This window comes from Mixophyes fleayi, chromosome 5 (genome assembly GCF_038048845.1).
Source record: "Mixophyes fleayi isolate aMixFle1 chromosome 5, aMixFle1.hap1, whole genome shotgun sequence".
NCBI lineage: Eukaryota > Metazoa > Chordata > Amphibia > Anura > Limnodynastidae > Mixophyes > Mixophyes fleayi.
Window position 1 is genome coordinate 113,516,017 of NC_134406.1, and position 14,429 is coordinate 113,530,445.

At 42.0% G+C, this 14,429-nt stretch overlaps 1 protein-coding gene across 7 annotated transcripts in view; it reads right to left on the reverse strand.

The window, feature by feature from the left end:
* The window catches only part of CTNND2 (catenin delta 2), a 632,047-nt gene that overhangs the window by 40,577 nt on the left and 577,041 nt on the right, over nucleotides 1-14,429 (reverse strand). For 6 of the 7 annotated variants that reach the window (XM_075212719.1, XM_075212718.1, XM_075212715.1 and 3 more), the window contains 2 exons: nucleotides 14,005-14,131; nucleotides 5,300-5,422 (listed from right to left, as the gene is read on the reverse strand). In XM_075212719.1, the coding sequence (XP_075068820.1) occupies nucleotides 5,300-5,422; nucleotides 14,005-14,131 (250 nt within the window). The remainder of the gene's footprint in view (nucleotides 1-5,299; nucleotides 5,423-14,004; nucleotides 14,132-14,429) is intronic. The other variant, XM_075212716.1, reaches the window with a different exon arrangement.

Genomic DNA, 14,429 nt, shown 5'->3' on the forward strand with positions numbered 1-14,429 from the left:
ACCTTGTACTGTCCTACTGTTTGTTCCTGTATGGCGCTGCGGACACCTTGTGGTGCCTTACAACAAAAAAATATTAATAATAATAATAATAATAATAAATAGAAAATAATATTAAATTTCTTATGCTTGATCAGCCAACACACAAAAGATTTTAGAATGTCTTCCACTGTGTGCAAGCAAATATTTAGGGCATGTGTTAAAGCAATATTGTAAAACCTTAATTCAGAATTACTGGCAGGAGCAATAGTGTTAGTTGCATTGTCTGTTGATCTAGCCAAATCAGTGGCATGTCTCCCTGACATACCAAGTAACTTCCATCACGCTGATGCCATTATGCACTGACTACTCATGTTACATATTTAATGAGTGGTTTTAGTACTGTGAAATAGTAACTATTTTAATTTTATGCAACCCAATATCTTGAGTCTGCCTGCTGGGAAACCCACCCTCTTCATCACCAACCTCTCTTTCTTTCTACAACTGGGACTGACTTCTTCAATTAAATTCTCTGATTTGTGTTAGGAACCCCTCCAGCCAGCACAACAACACCCGGAATCTACTCCGAAAGTCTGGTGTTTACTGTAGCCCCTAGTGGTGGGGATAGACTTGGCCGCAGACTAACAGAGGATCGTGTGATGTGTACCGGCTGTGGAGAACCCAGGAGCAGAGGGTTATGGCAGATAGCGTATCCAGAGAACAGGCCGAGGTCAGGGGTCACTTGCTAGATAGAATCGTCAGAAAACACGCCAGGGGTCGGGGTCACGAGCAAATCAGCAGTATCAGAGGTTCAAGTCAGAAGGTCAAGGGCACAGGCAAAAAGACAAATCCAAGGTACAGGCAGGGGTCATACACGGCAAACGGAGGTCCAAAGGTTTAACACCAACAGCACAGCAGCAGGCAGCAACACAGAAGTCTGGAAGCTATAACCGGCAGGGAGGCTAAGCCCTCCCTGCCTTAAATACTGAAATAGACCAATGAGAGCTCAGCTCGTAACGGTACCCCACCTTGAGGAGGGGTCAAGGCACCCAGACATCCAGGTTTTCCAGGAATCCAAGATCGTTTCTCCGGACCACGATCTTTCCACTGAACTAAGAAATGGATTTGCCCCTGGACCTTTTTGGAGTCCAGAATCTTCTCCACCAGGAATCTCTTGTGACCTTCCGGGATGACAGGCTGAGACTTTCGTAAGTAACGGAGCCTAGACTTGCGTGCAGGAATAGCAGGCTTCAGAAGAGAACAGTGGAAGGTGTTCGGCATCCTAAGTGAACGAAGAAGTTTTAGCCTGAAGGCGACAGGATTGACCTGCTTGGTGATCAGTAATGGGCCAATAAATCTAGGGCCTAATTTTTTGCAGGACTGTCTGGGCTTGATATTGCGGGTGGATATCCAGACTTCTTGCCCCACCCTAAATGAACAGTCCTTCCAATGACGGTCTGCAAATTTTTTAGACTGGAAAGAGGCCCGTAATAATGCAGCATGCACTTTTTTCCAAACAGACTTGAGGTATGAAGCCGTGGAACGGATCTCCGGAAGGCCAGAAGAGTTGAGCAAGGACAAGGAATTGGATCTCAGATGGAAACCAAAATTACAGAAAAAAGGAAAGGTTTGAGTGGAGGAATGAGAGGCGTTATTATATGCGAACTCAGCCCACGGAAGCAAAGATGACCAATTGTCTTGAAACTCAGTAGTGTAGAAACGTAGAAACTGTTGCAACGATTGGTTCACTCTTTCAGTCTGTCCATTGGATTGAGGATGATAGGCTGAAGAGAGACTGATGTTAATCCCAAGGATGCTACAGAAGGACCTCCAGAACTGAGCAACAAATTGGGAGCCCCGGTCCGAAACGATGTCAATGGTTAAGCCATGAAGACAGAAAACATGCTGTACAAATAACACAGCCAGATCCTGAGCACTAGGGAGCTTGGTCAGAGGAACAAAATGGGACATTTTACTGAAACGGTCCACTATAACCCAAATAGTGTTGTTTCCTGAAGAGTATGGCAGATCCACAATAAAATCCATTGACAGATGTGTCCAGGGTTTCATAGGTGTAGACAAAGGCATAAGTGGACCTGATGGAGAGATTCTGGAGGTTTTGTTTCTTGCCCAAGCTTCACAAGTGCGGACAGAGCTCTCAACATCTGAGGACAGTGAATACCATCATACAGAACGTGTAAGGATTTCAAGTGTTCTAGAGATACCCGGATGCCCGGCCAATTTGTTCTCATGGACCTCAGAGAGGACAGCTCTACGTAGATGCACCGGCACAAAAAGACGCCCCGCAGGTGTTTCAGCAGGGGCTATCTTTTGAAACTGACGTACGGTGTTTCCTAAGTCCTGAGTCAACCCGGCGTGAATGATAGAAGCCGGAATTATAGGTGAAGGTTCACCAGTGTGTAGTTGATGAGGTAGAAAGCTCCTGGACAAAGCATCTACTTTAGTATTCTTAGAGCCAGGTCTGTAGGTTAGGACAAAATTTAAACGGGTAAAGAATAAGGCCATCGAGCTTGTCTGGAGTTTAACCGTTTGGCAGACTCAATGTACAACAGGTTTTTATGATCAGTGAAGACAAGAAGAAATTGTATGAACTGCTCCTTCAAGCCAGTGACACCACTCCTCGAACGTCCACTTGACTGCCAGGAGTTCCCGATTGCCCACATCGTAGTTGACTTCGGCAACCAAAAACTTGCGTGAAAAGAAGGCACATGGATGCACTTTATGATCACCGGGGTCCCTCTGGGATAAGAGAGCACCAGCGCCTACTTCCGAGGCATCCACTTCCAGAATAAATGGCAACTTCGGATTAGGATGTTTGAGGACCGGAGCAGTAGTAAACACATTCTTAAGAGCTTTGAATGATGCAATGGCCTCCGGTGACTAATTACAGGGATCCGCCCCTTTGCGGGTAAGAGCAGTGATGGGAGCCACTAGGTGGAGCCAGGGATGACCCAGAATTAGTGGAACGGAAGGGCAATCAATGAGGAGATGAGACAGGGTTTCGGAATGAAAAGACCCAACTGTAAGTCGTAAGGGTGGAGTCGTGAAGGAAATCCTGCCTCCGGGTAAGGGACCCCCATCCAAACCACAAACAGTGATAGCGGAATTCATTTTCATGAAAGGGATTCCAATGGACTTGGCAAAACTGATATCCAGAAATTTGCCTGCGGCACCGCTATCAATAAATGCTGAGATGACAGAGGAGTGTGATCCACAGGAAATATGAGCGGGAACTAATAAGGCAATTTTGGAAGCAATAAACTGCAGACCTAGATGAATTTCTTCCACCTTCTCTAGGTCTGATCTTTTCCCGACTTGTTGGGACAGGAGCGCAGAAGGTGACCTTTAGTTCCACAATATAGGCAGTGGCCTAAGGTGCGTCTCCTAGTTCTCTCTTCCTGGGAGAGGCGATAGGCGCCTAGCTGCATAGGTTCCACAGCTTCCATATTAAAAGGAGGCACAGAAAGGAATGTACTGGGAGTGGGTGCTTCCTTCCCAGCTCTTCTTTCCTTGAGGCATCTATCAATTTTGATCGTGAGCTGCATAAGTCCCTCCAGGGAGGTAGGTGAAGGGTACTGTACCAGGGAATCCTTTATTTGTTCCGACAACCCCAAATGGAACTGGCTGCGTAAAACTGGGTCATTCCACTCACTGTCAGTGGATCAGCGCCGGAATTCGGCAGCGTATTCTTCTGCAGAGCGCCGGCCTTGTTTTAGGGATCTGAGGTGGGTCTCAGCGGATGCTACCCGATCCGGGTCGTCGTACAGGAGGCCTAGGGCTTTGAAAAAATAATCCACAGACCTTAGCGAAGGACTGTCAGAAGGCAAGCTGAAGGCCCAGGACTGCGGGTCCACCTGAAGCAACGAAATCACTATACCCACTCTTTGTTGTTCAGAGCCGGAGGAGCGGGTCGGAGATGAAAGTAAAGTTTACAACTCTCCTTAAAATTACGGAAGAGACTTCTGTCCCCAGAGAATCGATTCGGCAAGTTCAGCTTGGGCTCCACGGCAGGAGCTAACGGGTTCTGCTGGACTTGAACTTGTGTGGCTCTGGTGGCCTCTTCCTGAGCAGATAATCATTGAACAAGGTTTTGGACCACCTGGGAGATGGACTGGATGTGACCTGCCAGAACTTTGGGCCGGTTATAATGTTAGGAACCCCTCCAGCCAGCACACAACACGCGGAATCTACTCCGAAAGTCTGGTGTTCACTGGAGCCCCTAGTGGTGGGGACAGACTTGGCCGCAGACTAACAGAGGGTCGTGTAATGTGTACCGGCTGTGGGGAACCCAGGAGCAGATAGCGTATCCAGAGAACAGGCCGAGGTCAGGGGTCACTTGCTAGATAGAATCGTCAGAAAACACGCCAGGGGTCGGGGTCACGAGCAAATCAGAGGTTCAAGCCAGAAGGTCAAGGGCACAGGCAAAAAGACAAATCCAAGGTACAGGCAGGGGTCATACACGGCAAACGGAGGTCCAAAGGTTTAACACCAACAGCACAGCAGCAGGCAGCAACACAGAAGTCTGGAAGCTATAACCGGCAGGGAGGCTAAGCCCTCTCTGCCTTAAATACTTAAATAGACTAATGAGAGCTCAGCTCTCTAATTGCACACAGACTGTCCCATAATATTATTAAGTAGCCCGCAGGTTTGCCACACTGTTGCGCACGGGCCCGGCTGCCCCGCAGTGCCGGGACGCGGCGCTGGACTGAAAAGCGTCCAACCGCTGCTACGGCAACGATCGGCTGGCCCCCGGAAGTGACGTCCCGGTCGTCATAGCGATGGCCGGGACGCAGGTAGGAGAGTCGCGGCGGCTGGGCACCGCTGCATGTAAAATACACCCGTTTTTGCTTTCATCTTCCCACTACATGGCCTTTTTATTACTGTTTATTGATTTGTAAAGGAAGGTGTGTGGGAGTTGCAGACAACTGTAGTGACAGAAACAGAGACTGTGCTCTTATTGCAACCTTTCAAAGTAGTGTCTTTAAAATGTGCATAGAGACACAGAGGTTTAAGAGGAGGGAGAAAAGGCAGCGCTTGTCAAATAATGTTTATGAATGATTCTATTGCTTGTGACACTGGATGCTTAATAATTTAAAGGATCTTAGGCTTAGCCACTCTCTTTTGTAGTTGTCATTCACAAGCTGTAATTTTGATATTTATAGAAACTCAAGATTTGCCTGACACTTTGTTCATCCTCAATCATATATAACATTGCCCTCCACAGACGTTCCTGACACTCGCCGTACACAATGTATTGTCTTTCACATATAGGAACTCATTAAACATACAACTTTATCTATACCTGTCATAGTGTCTTTTCTAGAAGTGTGTTCTCCTTTATAAGTGGCATTTGATCCAGCCGATTCGTAGTCTACTTTCCTTTCTTTCAGGCTGATCATTTCCCGAGGGGATGCAGGGGCACTTGCTTTAAAAAAACAAAAAAAACAAAAAGCTGTAGTGATCATAATCAGTGTGGTAAATTACTTCCTTAGCTAGGATCTCAATATGAAACAATCTAAAATAATTTCTATATCTTTATATAATTATTTTGAAATTGTAATTATTTCAAATATAATGACTCCTCTGTAAAAAGCTGTGGCATATTGGGATGAAGCCAGAGTGACACCAATAAATTATATATTGTACACTATATTATAAGTAAGCTGGAGAAGCCTGAAGTATGGCATAATCACATTCAATTAGAAGACTTTGAAATTAAGGTCATTATTTAAAAGAGAAATGTATGAGAAATGTATACTGTGCCCTTCAAGATGTATAAAAAAATAACTACACAGGCAGGGGTAGAACACAACATTGTTGGCTGCCATACATGCTCAGAAGTGCAGAGAGGGAACGTTGGAAAGGGTGGACCAGAATTCCTCAGCCACCCTCATCTCCTGGCTCCATAGGAGCCACACCTCTTGCAGTAGCGGTAGTTCCGCCACTGAATACAGGGTTTCAGGAATATACAAGCACAGACAAGGTATTTGATTAAAATACATAAATGTTAATACACTATGCTTTTCATTTTTCACAAATGCACCTATTTATCCATCTCCCACATACATAGATTACATGCCACATTTTTATTTTAGTAACTGCAAATACTGTGTACTTTTGCAAAATCGCGTGTCCAAATGGAAACCTACATGGCAGAAAGAGTTCTGTATCAATCATGAAAGTGAGGGGATATTGGGACTGCCTCTATTAAATGTGTCACATTTTTGTATTCAAATATTTTTAATACATGGATATTTATTTGCATATAATTGAGCTTACCCGCACATTTCCAATGCATGCATGATAAAAAAAAGTCATACAACTGAAACCATGGGATGACTCCTGTGCATCCAATTCAGCGGTCACCAAACTAATTATGGAACACCTGACAAATGGGCCCTCCTCACACCTTTGAATTTCAATTAAATAAATTCTTCCGCAAAACAAAATAACATTTTTGCATGAGGCTGCATTCACATGAGAGTGCTCAGTCCATATTTAACTAAAAAGGCCCCAATCCACCTAGCTCCTCTCAACAGAAGATGACAACTTTTACCCACCACGATAGACACTACATACACATGCAGGTACTTCATCATCATCATCATCATCCTTTATTTATATAGCGCCAACATATTCTGTAGTGCTTTACAATTGGGGAATACATGTGCTTCCACTAAAAAGGGCACATTTGCATAAAATGATGTCACAGAATGGAATATGCACTGAGGGGGTTTATTTTTGTATGTTTCAAATGATCCTTAAAATATAAGTAGTGCATTTTTTCTATTTCGTAAAATCAAAAAGTGCATTACATCATGATCCTTTTCTGCTAACTGCAAACACAAAACATTATTTGTAGCTGGGAGCTAACTAGGAATAGCATTGTACAAAAATATAAAATGTGAAACAGTACATATAAAAATGGCCTGCAAAAATATTTATCTATAGTTAATGCTACATTCATTATATATAGCAAACATTATATATGTGCAGTCCTCTAAGCAAATGACACCCTACCCCTTAATGTGCTGTCTTAAACTTTTCGTCATATTAAAATAATCACTATTGTCTTGCATTTTGGTACATAAGTAGGCACTAACATTAAAAGAAGCCTCAGAAATTCTGTTCACTGTGATTTGGCCGAATCCTGTCTGCACACTCATTTCTGTGGAAGAAGCAGGCAGCAGTTATACCCCATTCATACTGCACCAAAATCCCGGGTTTTTGCCGGGGCGAGCTCAAACGACCTGGGTCTTGGTGCAGTATGAATGGTACAAGTCAAAAATCCTGAGTCTAAAAACCCGGGTCTTCAACCCGGGATTTATCGAGGGGTAATTCCCGGGTCGGACCCGGTTTGCCTGCACTATGAAAGGTGAAACCCGGGTTTTTCAACCCGGGTTGCACAGAAAACAAGCTGATTGACTGTCTGCCTGTCTCTGGAGGATGATGTCATCGGTGGGAGCCCGTGGAAGATTTGAGAAGGAGTTTAGGAGAAATGGTGGGTGATGACTCCCACAAATTGCCAGGGCACAGACTTGTGCAGTATGAATGGGGTCAACCCGGGAAATTCCCGGGTCCGAGGTGTAGTATGAATGGTGTTTCTGAGCTGGGACGCTCCGCGCCCCAGCAAAAACCCGGCTTCAAAAACCAAGGATATTGCCGTGGCGGCAGTATGAAAGCGGTATTGGTGAGAGATAGAGATGGTCCATAAAATGTAAAATTTAAGGGATTTTGTTGTGTTTTTCCATAGGCTCCTGCAGATGATCACATTACATAATGTATTTAGTACAAGTAAATAATGAAACAAAATAGAGGGAGAAAACACCCATAGCCAATGCAATGTGGGGGTCAGCAAGTTAGTTGGTAGCCTGGGTTCAGGGCCAAGACCACCTACTGGTTAAAGGTAATAGCATAATGCTCCATATTCTACCTTCTACCTGGGTTCCTCATGTTTGATCACAAGTGGTTTAAGTAAAGAGTTATGGAGGATGATTAGTATGCATAGATAAGATGGTAACCTTAAGTTGAAACAAGACAAATTTCATTAGTTCCACACTAGCCACCTTAACTCCAGATTTCCAGAGGTTCAGGTATTGGATATCAATGACAGGATACCCAGAAGGCAAAGAAATTAGTAAATGAAGTTTAAGATGGGCATTGGAGACAAATAAGAACAGAAGTTTTATTTGTAGATTACAAGTCCAATGTAAACTCTAATCACTTGTAGAACGCCCTCCAAAATCTGGAAACAATTTGCACCCCTTAATCAGAAAGATGTGGAAGATTGACTATTTACTAATAAAGAGCTGTGCAAGTCAGGCTGTAAACTCTTGAGAGATGCGAAATGAGATATTGTGGAAAGATGGGATGCTGTAAATAAACGTAAAAGAAATATAGGTCTAGGGATTACTGGGACAGGTAACTGAATAGGCGGACCATGAGGAGATTGTCTAAAAACTTTATTTTGGGTACATATTGAACATAAACTTCGTCGCTCATATCTTTCTTTAGCTAAACAACCAACATGAGTATCAAATGAGTTCCAGGGTTTACTTTCCACCTGAGTATTCTGAGATTTTGCAATCATGAGCCCAAGTGAGAAACTTAGGATGAAGATCTGTTGCAGTGAACCTCTTTTAAGGTTGTATTTTAGATATATGCCACAGTGGCTAAAATAAAAGGATGATCAATTATATGGGAAAGCTCTTGTTGACCTTCTTGATCTAAAGGATAAAATTATTTTTTGAATCTTGACAATAGATGAGATAAAAGTCAAATGAAGGAAAGAAAAGTACCCATCTGAGTTGTCCATGATAAAACCTCTAAGCAAACTGCAAATACTACAGATAAGTGGTATAATATATGTAGATGGCTTGGAGATTATGGGTTTCTCCTACATTTTTCCAAAATAAATACCCCTGCTAAAGATCTTCATTCTTTAATAGAGTAATCATTTTCAGAAGCAAAGGCACTGTTTGTCAAGCTTATCCCTGTTGGGTAGCACAGGCTCTGCTCGATGAATTAATCATCTATTTCAAAGAAGAAAGTATCTGGATGTTGAAGTACTGGATCATCATAGAAACTAACAAAAATTGAAAAGCAGATGCTGCATCTGGTGGCTGAGAATTTGGCTTTTTTTTGTAGAGAGCTCCAGAGTTTGTGGACACATGAGACAATGTACAAAGGTAATAATGTGCAGTTGCTCACATGATCTCCTGATCTCCTGATACTTGCACAGACAGGTATAAGTTACCCAAGGAGGGCACATTTATATCAGTGGTGTCCATGGCTTGAGCAAACTATTACAGATGATAGGAAGTGGCCAACATTGTAGCTAGTTCACCTGGTGCAAGGAGTCTAATCAGTGTCCAGTCTACACCAGAAAAACCCCACCAAGAGGTAGGGTTTTCCCCACTTACTTGTTGTGGGAAGGTAACATCGGACACAGAATGGAACAGGTGACAATCGAAGAGCCAAAATAGTACTCAGAAACAGGCCAGGGATCAGATGTGTAATATAGGCTCAAAATCAATATAAGTGTCACTGGTTAGGGTTACAAGTAGAGAGGGACTGTCAAGGAACAATCAAATTCAGTAATGAATAGACAAAGCAGCCTAACTGTAAAGAGATAACCACAGTACAAAAATACTTGTTATTGAGGCACAGGGCATTTCAACTAAGCAGAATAGGTAGGAGAAACATGTAATGTCACAGTGAGCAACACAATACAGAATAAAAAGCAATAATCAAAAAGTGTTGTGGTATGTACATGGCTGACAATCTAATCATGCTTAAAAATCTTTGTCTTTTACAATGCACACGAGTCATAAAAAACATGAAATGATAAATAAGAAAGGTGACATTTCAGTTGCCGCCTCAGGCTGCAGAGTGGCAAGGAAAGATACAGCAGGTTTGATAATTAGTTACTATGTTACAAAATATTCCATGACTATACAATATAAAGTGAGAGAGCATGATATTATTCCTGTGCTATCTCTCTGATGATTTGGAGCCAGATTAAGGTCAGTGAGAGTCAACAAACACTGACAATTACAGCTCTAATTATTGAGTCAGGAAAAGGTTCTCTCTGCTTCAGTGCAGCATACCGTTTCCCATTAGCTAATGGATTTAGTTTACAGAGACTACTTGTGACTAATCTAGCTTAGAGGAATAGCCTACAGGCTGTTCGATTTTACTCACATCACTAGTTAAGTGACAATTCAACTGATATAAAATGCTATGTGAAATTAGATTAACTCTCCTTAGTGATAGCATTTATGTGAGTTTTCAGGGTGTCCCTGCATGTTTGAAACCATTATTTGTATATTCTGGCATTTTGTTATTTTTGTTAAAATGTACCCTCATAATAGGTCATGTTTCCACTTTATTTTTCAACTCTAGTAAAACAGCAGTAAAGGTTATATATTTCCATAAGCTGGTGTTACCATGTACCTTGCTGTGTTGAGCTAAAATGTAACGTCTTATAAGGTGGGAAGTGTCAGGATTCACATATTATTTTGCCTGGCTGGTTGACAAGTGACTTACTCCAATTAGGCTATCCAAACTGGATCTGAATAACACTGTCACAAGTCATTGGAGATCATTATGTCAGTCAGCAACATTCTAGTCTTTGGTGCCTGTCTACTACTTATACAGTAGCAGGTATCAGAGATGCAATAATCAAGTGTCTTCACCACATACATTCTGTCTGGCCTAATTTAACATTTAACCACTTCCAGTGAGAAGCACTGACCTAGATAGTTGCAGCAACAGTCCTCACTCACTCACCTGACATTGTTAGATACTAATTAGTCAGTACTTTTAAAATGTGCTTGCTGCACTAACTAGTGAGTATTCATAACAATGGCGAGCACTACTGACATAACGAGACTATGTTTTAATCACCATCCACTACAGCAGTGGTCCGCAACCGGTGTGCCACGGCCAGTGCCGGATTAAGGGAATGGAGGCCCCTGGGCTAAGGGGGCCTCCATTCCCCCATGAGGGCCCCCCCCGTGATCCGAGCTGCCCGACCCCCCCCCCTTGGCACTTACCTCCTTCTCCGGCGCGCTGTACGCTCTTTACTGAGGAGATCTCGTGAGAGTGAGACTCCCGAGATATCCTCAGTAAGTAGACTACAGTGCGCCGGGGAAGGACCGCAGTGAAAGTGCTCAGCAGCACTGATCACGCCGGGGGCGCCCCCGCCCCTGACCGATCAATACTGCTGCTGAGCACTTTCAAGGGCCCCCTGGATGCCAAAGGCCCCTGGGCTGTAGCCCAGTTAGCCCTATGGTTAATCCGGCCCTGGCCACGGCCCCCATTGAGGTTCACTTAAATGATGATCAGTGTGCCGTGCCCGTCCACCGAAACAAAGAAGAAAAAAATTGTACTCACATGATGGTCCGGTGCCCTCCTCCCTTTTCCTTTTGCAATGAATGTTAGGTGCGATGTGCAGGATGATGTCACGCCCAACATTCTTTACAAATGGAGCAGTGAGTGAGCAGGGCACAGAGAGGAGCCAGCCACGACAGAAGAAGAAAGAAGAAGAGAAATTGAAGAAAGGAAGACAGAAGAGAAGAAAGTAGACAATAGAAAAGTAAGTCAGTGAAGGTATCTTATGTGTATGGGCACATGGCTGGTATCTTATTTGTATGGGAACATGGCTGATACCTTACGTGAATGTGAACGTAAGTACTCTTAACCCAATCCGTTTCTCATTTTCATGAAAACAACTATTTTTTCCAATGACTGCATTGTCCTGTCCTAATCAGGTTGCCTCTTTCTATAAAAAAAAACACTTACTTCAGTACTAGACAATGCAGCTCCAGCTACTACATATAGTCTCCGATTATCCAAACCCCAGCCATGGCACAACAAACAGACCCACTACCTGAAAAAGTGCTCCTGCACTGCAGAGTGCCACTGGAGGAAATCTCCTTAAATTTATATAGATATCTGTGGAAATTATCGGTATTGATATTGTTTGTGGTTAAAAATAGATTGTGCTAGTGTGGAGGGTTTTCCTTTATTAAATAAATTGCCATCCATAAATCAGGGGGTGGGGGGAATTTGTGGGGACTATTATCTGTGTATTCTAGTAAACACACAAATCTGTGAATTAGCAGCTCCATCATTTTGTGAGTGACAGCAATCTAACTCCATGATAGTGCTAAATCTGCAGCTAACCACAAGATGTGATGGCACCATGTCTGTATTGCTCAAGAAACATGTCTATTAATGCTTCTGCCCTAATTGTCACAATTTCATTGCTTTCTGAAGTTTCAGTGGAAGAGTTTCAATCATTTTCTTAAATTTTAAATTGTGCATAATAAACTATTAAACAACAAGGTTTTTTTGTCTATGGAATAGTGTTAAAGGTTTGACTCTCCTCCCCCCGCCCCCCATTATATCCACAGATCACTTGATTGAATAAGTTTATATTTATAACACATACTGAGGTCAGTTTAAAAACAATTACATTATTATAATTATTATTTATAGGACATGTTACCAGCAGAAGCTGGTAGCAGTAGATGGTAGACAGCAAGGATCCATGGACATTACAGGGGGCTAGTAGTTTGATGCTTGATGATAGAGATGTAGCTTGCCTGGGCTTAATCTGTGTAAAATTTACGCACACAAAATGAGTAATGATTGGGTGTTTGTCCCCAACACTATAACTACCTCTTTTAGAGACAGCATCATATGTACAGACACTGGTCCTGGTTCATTAAGGAAAGTTAAGCAAAAAATTGAGTAAGTTTTCTTACTCAAGTGTTCTGGACAAAACCATGTTGCAATGCAAGGGGTGCAAATGAGTTTATTATTTGGCACATAAGGAAAATGCTGGCTGTTTTTTCATGTAGCACACAAATACTTGCTAGCTTATTTTTATACTGAAATTTAAAGTTGATCTAGGACATGCCCTACACCAACTAAACAAATTTGCCATCAAATTTTAAATTTACCTCCCCCGCCAATGTAACATGGTTTTGCCTTACTTACTTACTTGTGCTTAACTGTCCTTAATGAATCAGGCTCACTGTGATCAATTTTATTTGAATTTGGTACATAAGGTATCACTGGTGTAAAAGAGATTTATTAAGAATGAGCCTCCACCAAAATAAAATCCTGTGGTTTGAAATAGACTGCTATAATAATGGAAATAATTGAAACATATGGAAAATAACAACTTCAGGTTATGGCAACAAATGATCCAATAGAGTTTAATTTGTTGCAATGAACAATGGAACACATATTGGACACCATGGGGTAAATGTATCAAGCTGAGAGTTTTCCAGCGGGTTTGAAAAGTGGAGATGTTGCCTATAGCAACCAATCAAGATTCTAGCTATCATTTTGCAGAATGTACGAAATAAATGATAGCTAGAATCTGATTGGTTTTTCAAACCCACCCGAAAACTATCAGCTTGATACAATTACCCCTAGATGATTTAAAAACATCTTTCTCTGATACATCCTTGGTTCATGCTGATGTGTGGAGCAGGATATGTCTAAACCCACTGTAATTGTGTGGATTATGTTTTACTGGTACACATTGCATTATTTGATACAAGCAAAGAAACATTTTAATGCCATTGGATTTTTTTAACACCCTAGCTTTTCAGTGCATCCATCAGTTAAACGCTTACAAGTTCTAGAATGGTATCAGATGCATGACAGTGAGTAAATTCAGCTATTCCATTGAAGTGATTTAATTCCCATTAATCAGATATCAATTCAACATCAGAGACTATATTAAACTACGGATTCATAATAGAGATCAACTATCAGTTAACTTACACACTTATTATGGAATATATAGTTAATTTGGACCTACACCTCTGTTCTACACCTTAAAGTGTTTGGGACAATTTCAGGCTGTTAGGAGCACAAATAGGGTTCAACAAACTATTAGGTAGATATATCTAATAAACTAGATACATACAAACCTTCTTGTTTTATTAGATTAGTTTAATATGCTGTTGGCACCATAAAATTTACCTGATCTATTATTAGGAGACATGCGAACTGGAGATATGGAGGGAGTTCGAGAGGAAGAGTAAGGTCTTTGTCGATCTCTTTCAATAGTTGATGATGATGCTACAAAGTGATACTGAGACCATCCATCCTAAAAGATAAAAAATGGCAGAAATTAATGTTTAAACTAGCATGCTATACATAAACAGAAGTTCCTTGACACTTATTTGTAATATGATGTAACATGTTGACTGTTTCATCTGATCCCTAATATTGGGATAGGTAGGTCCATACTGATGATCAACCATAGGATATAAACTAAATCACATCTTCCAGACCATCAATTTGCAAGAACAATTAGGAGGGCGGCTGGAATTGCTTACACAATAGTAATACAAACAGGTTTGGATCATTTAATTACAATCATTCATTCCCTGCTGTGAGGGATA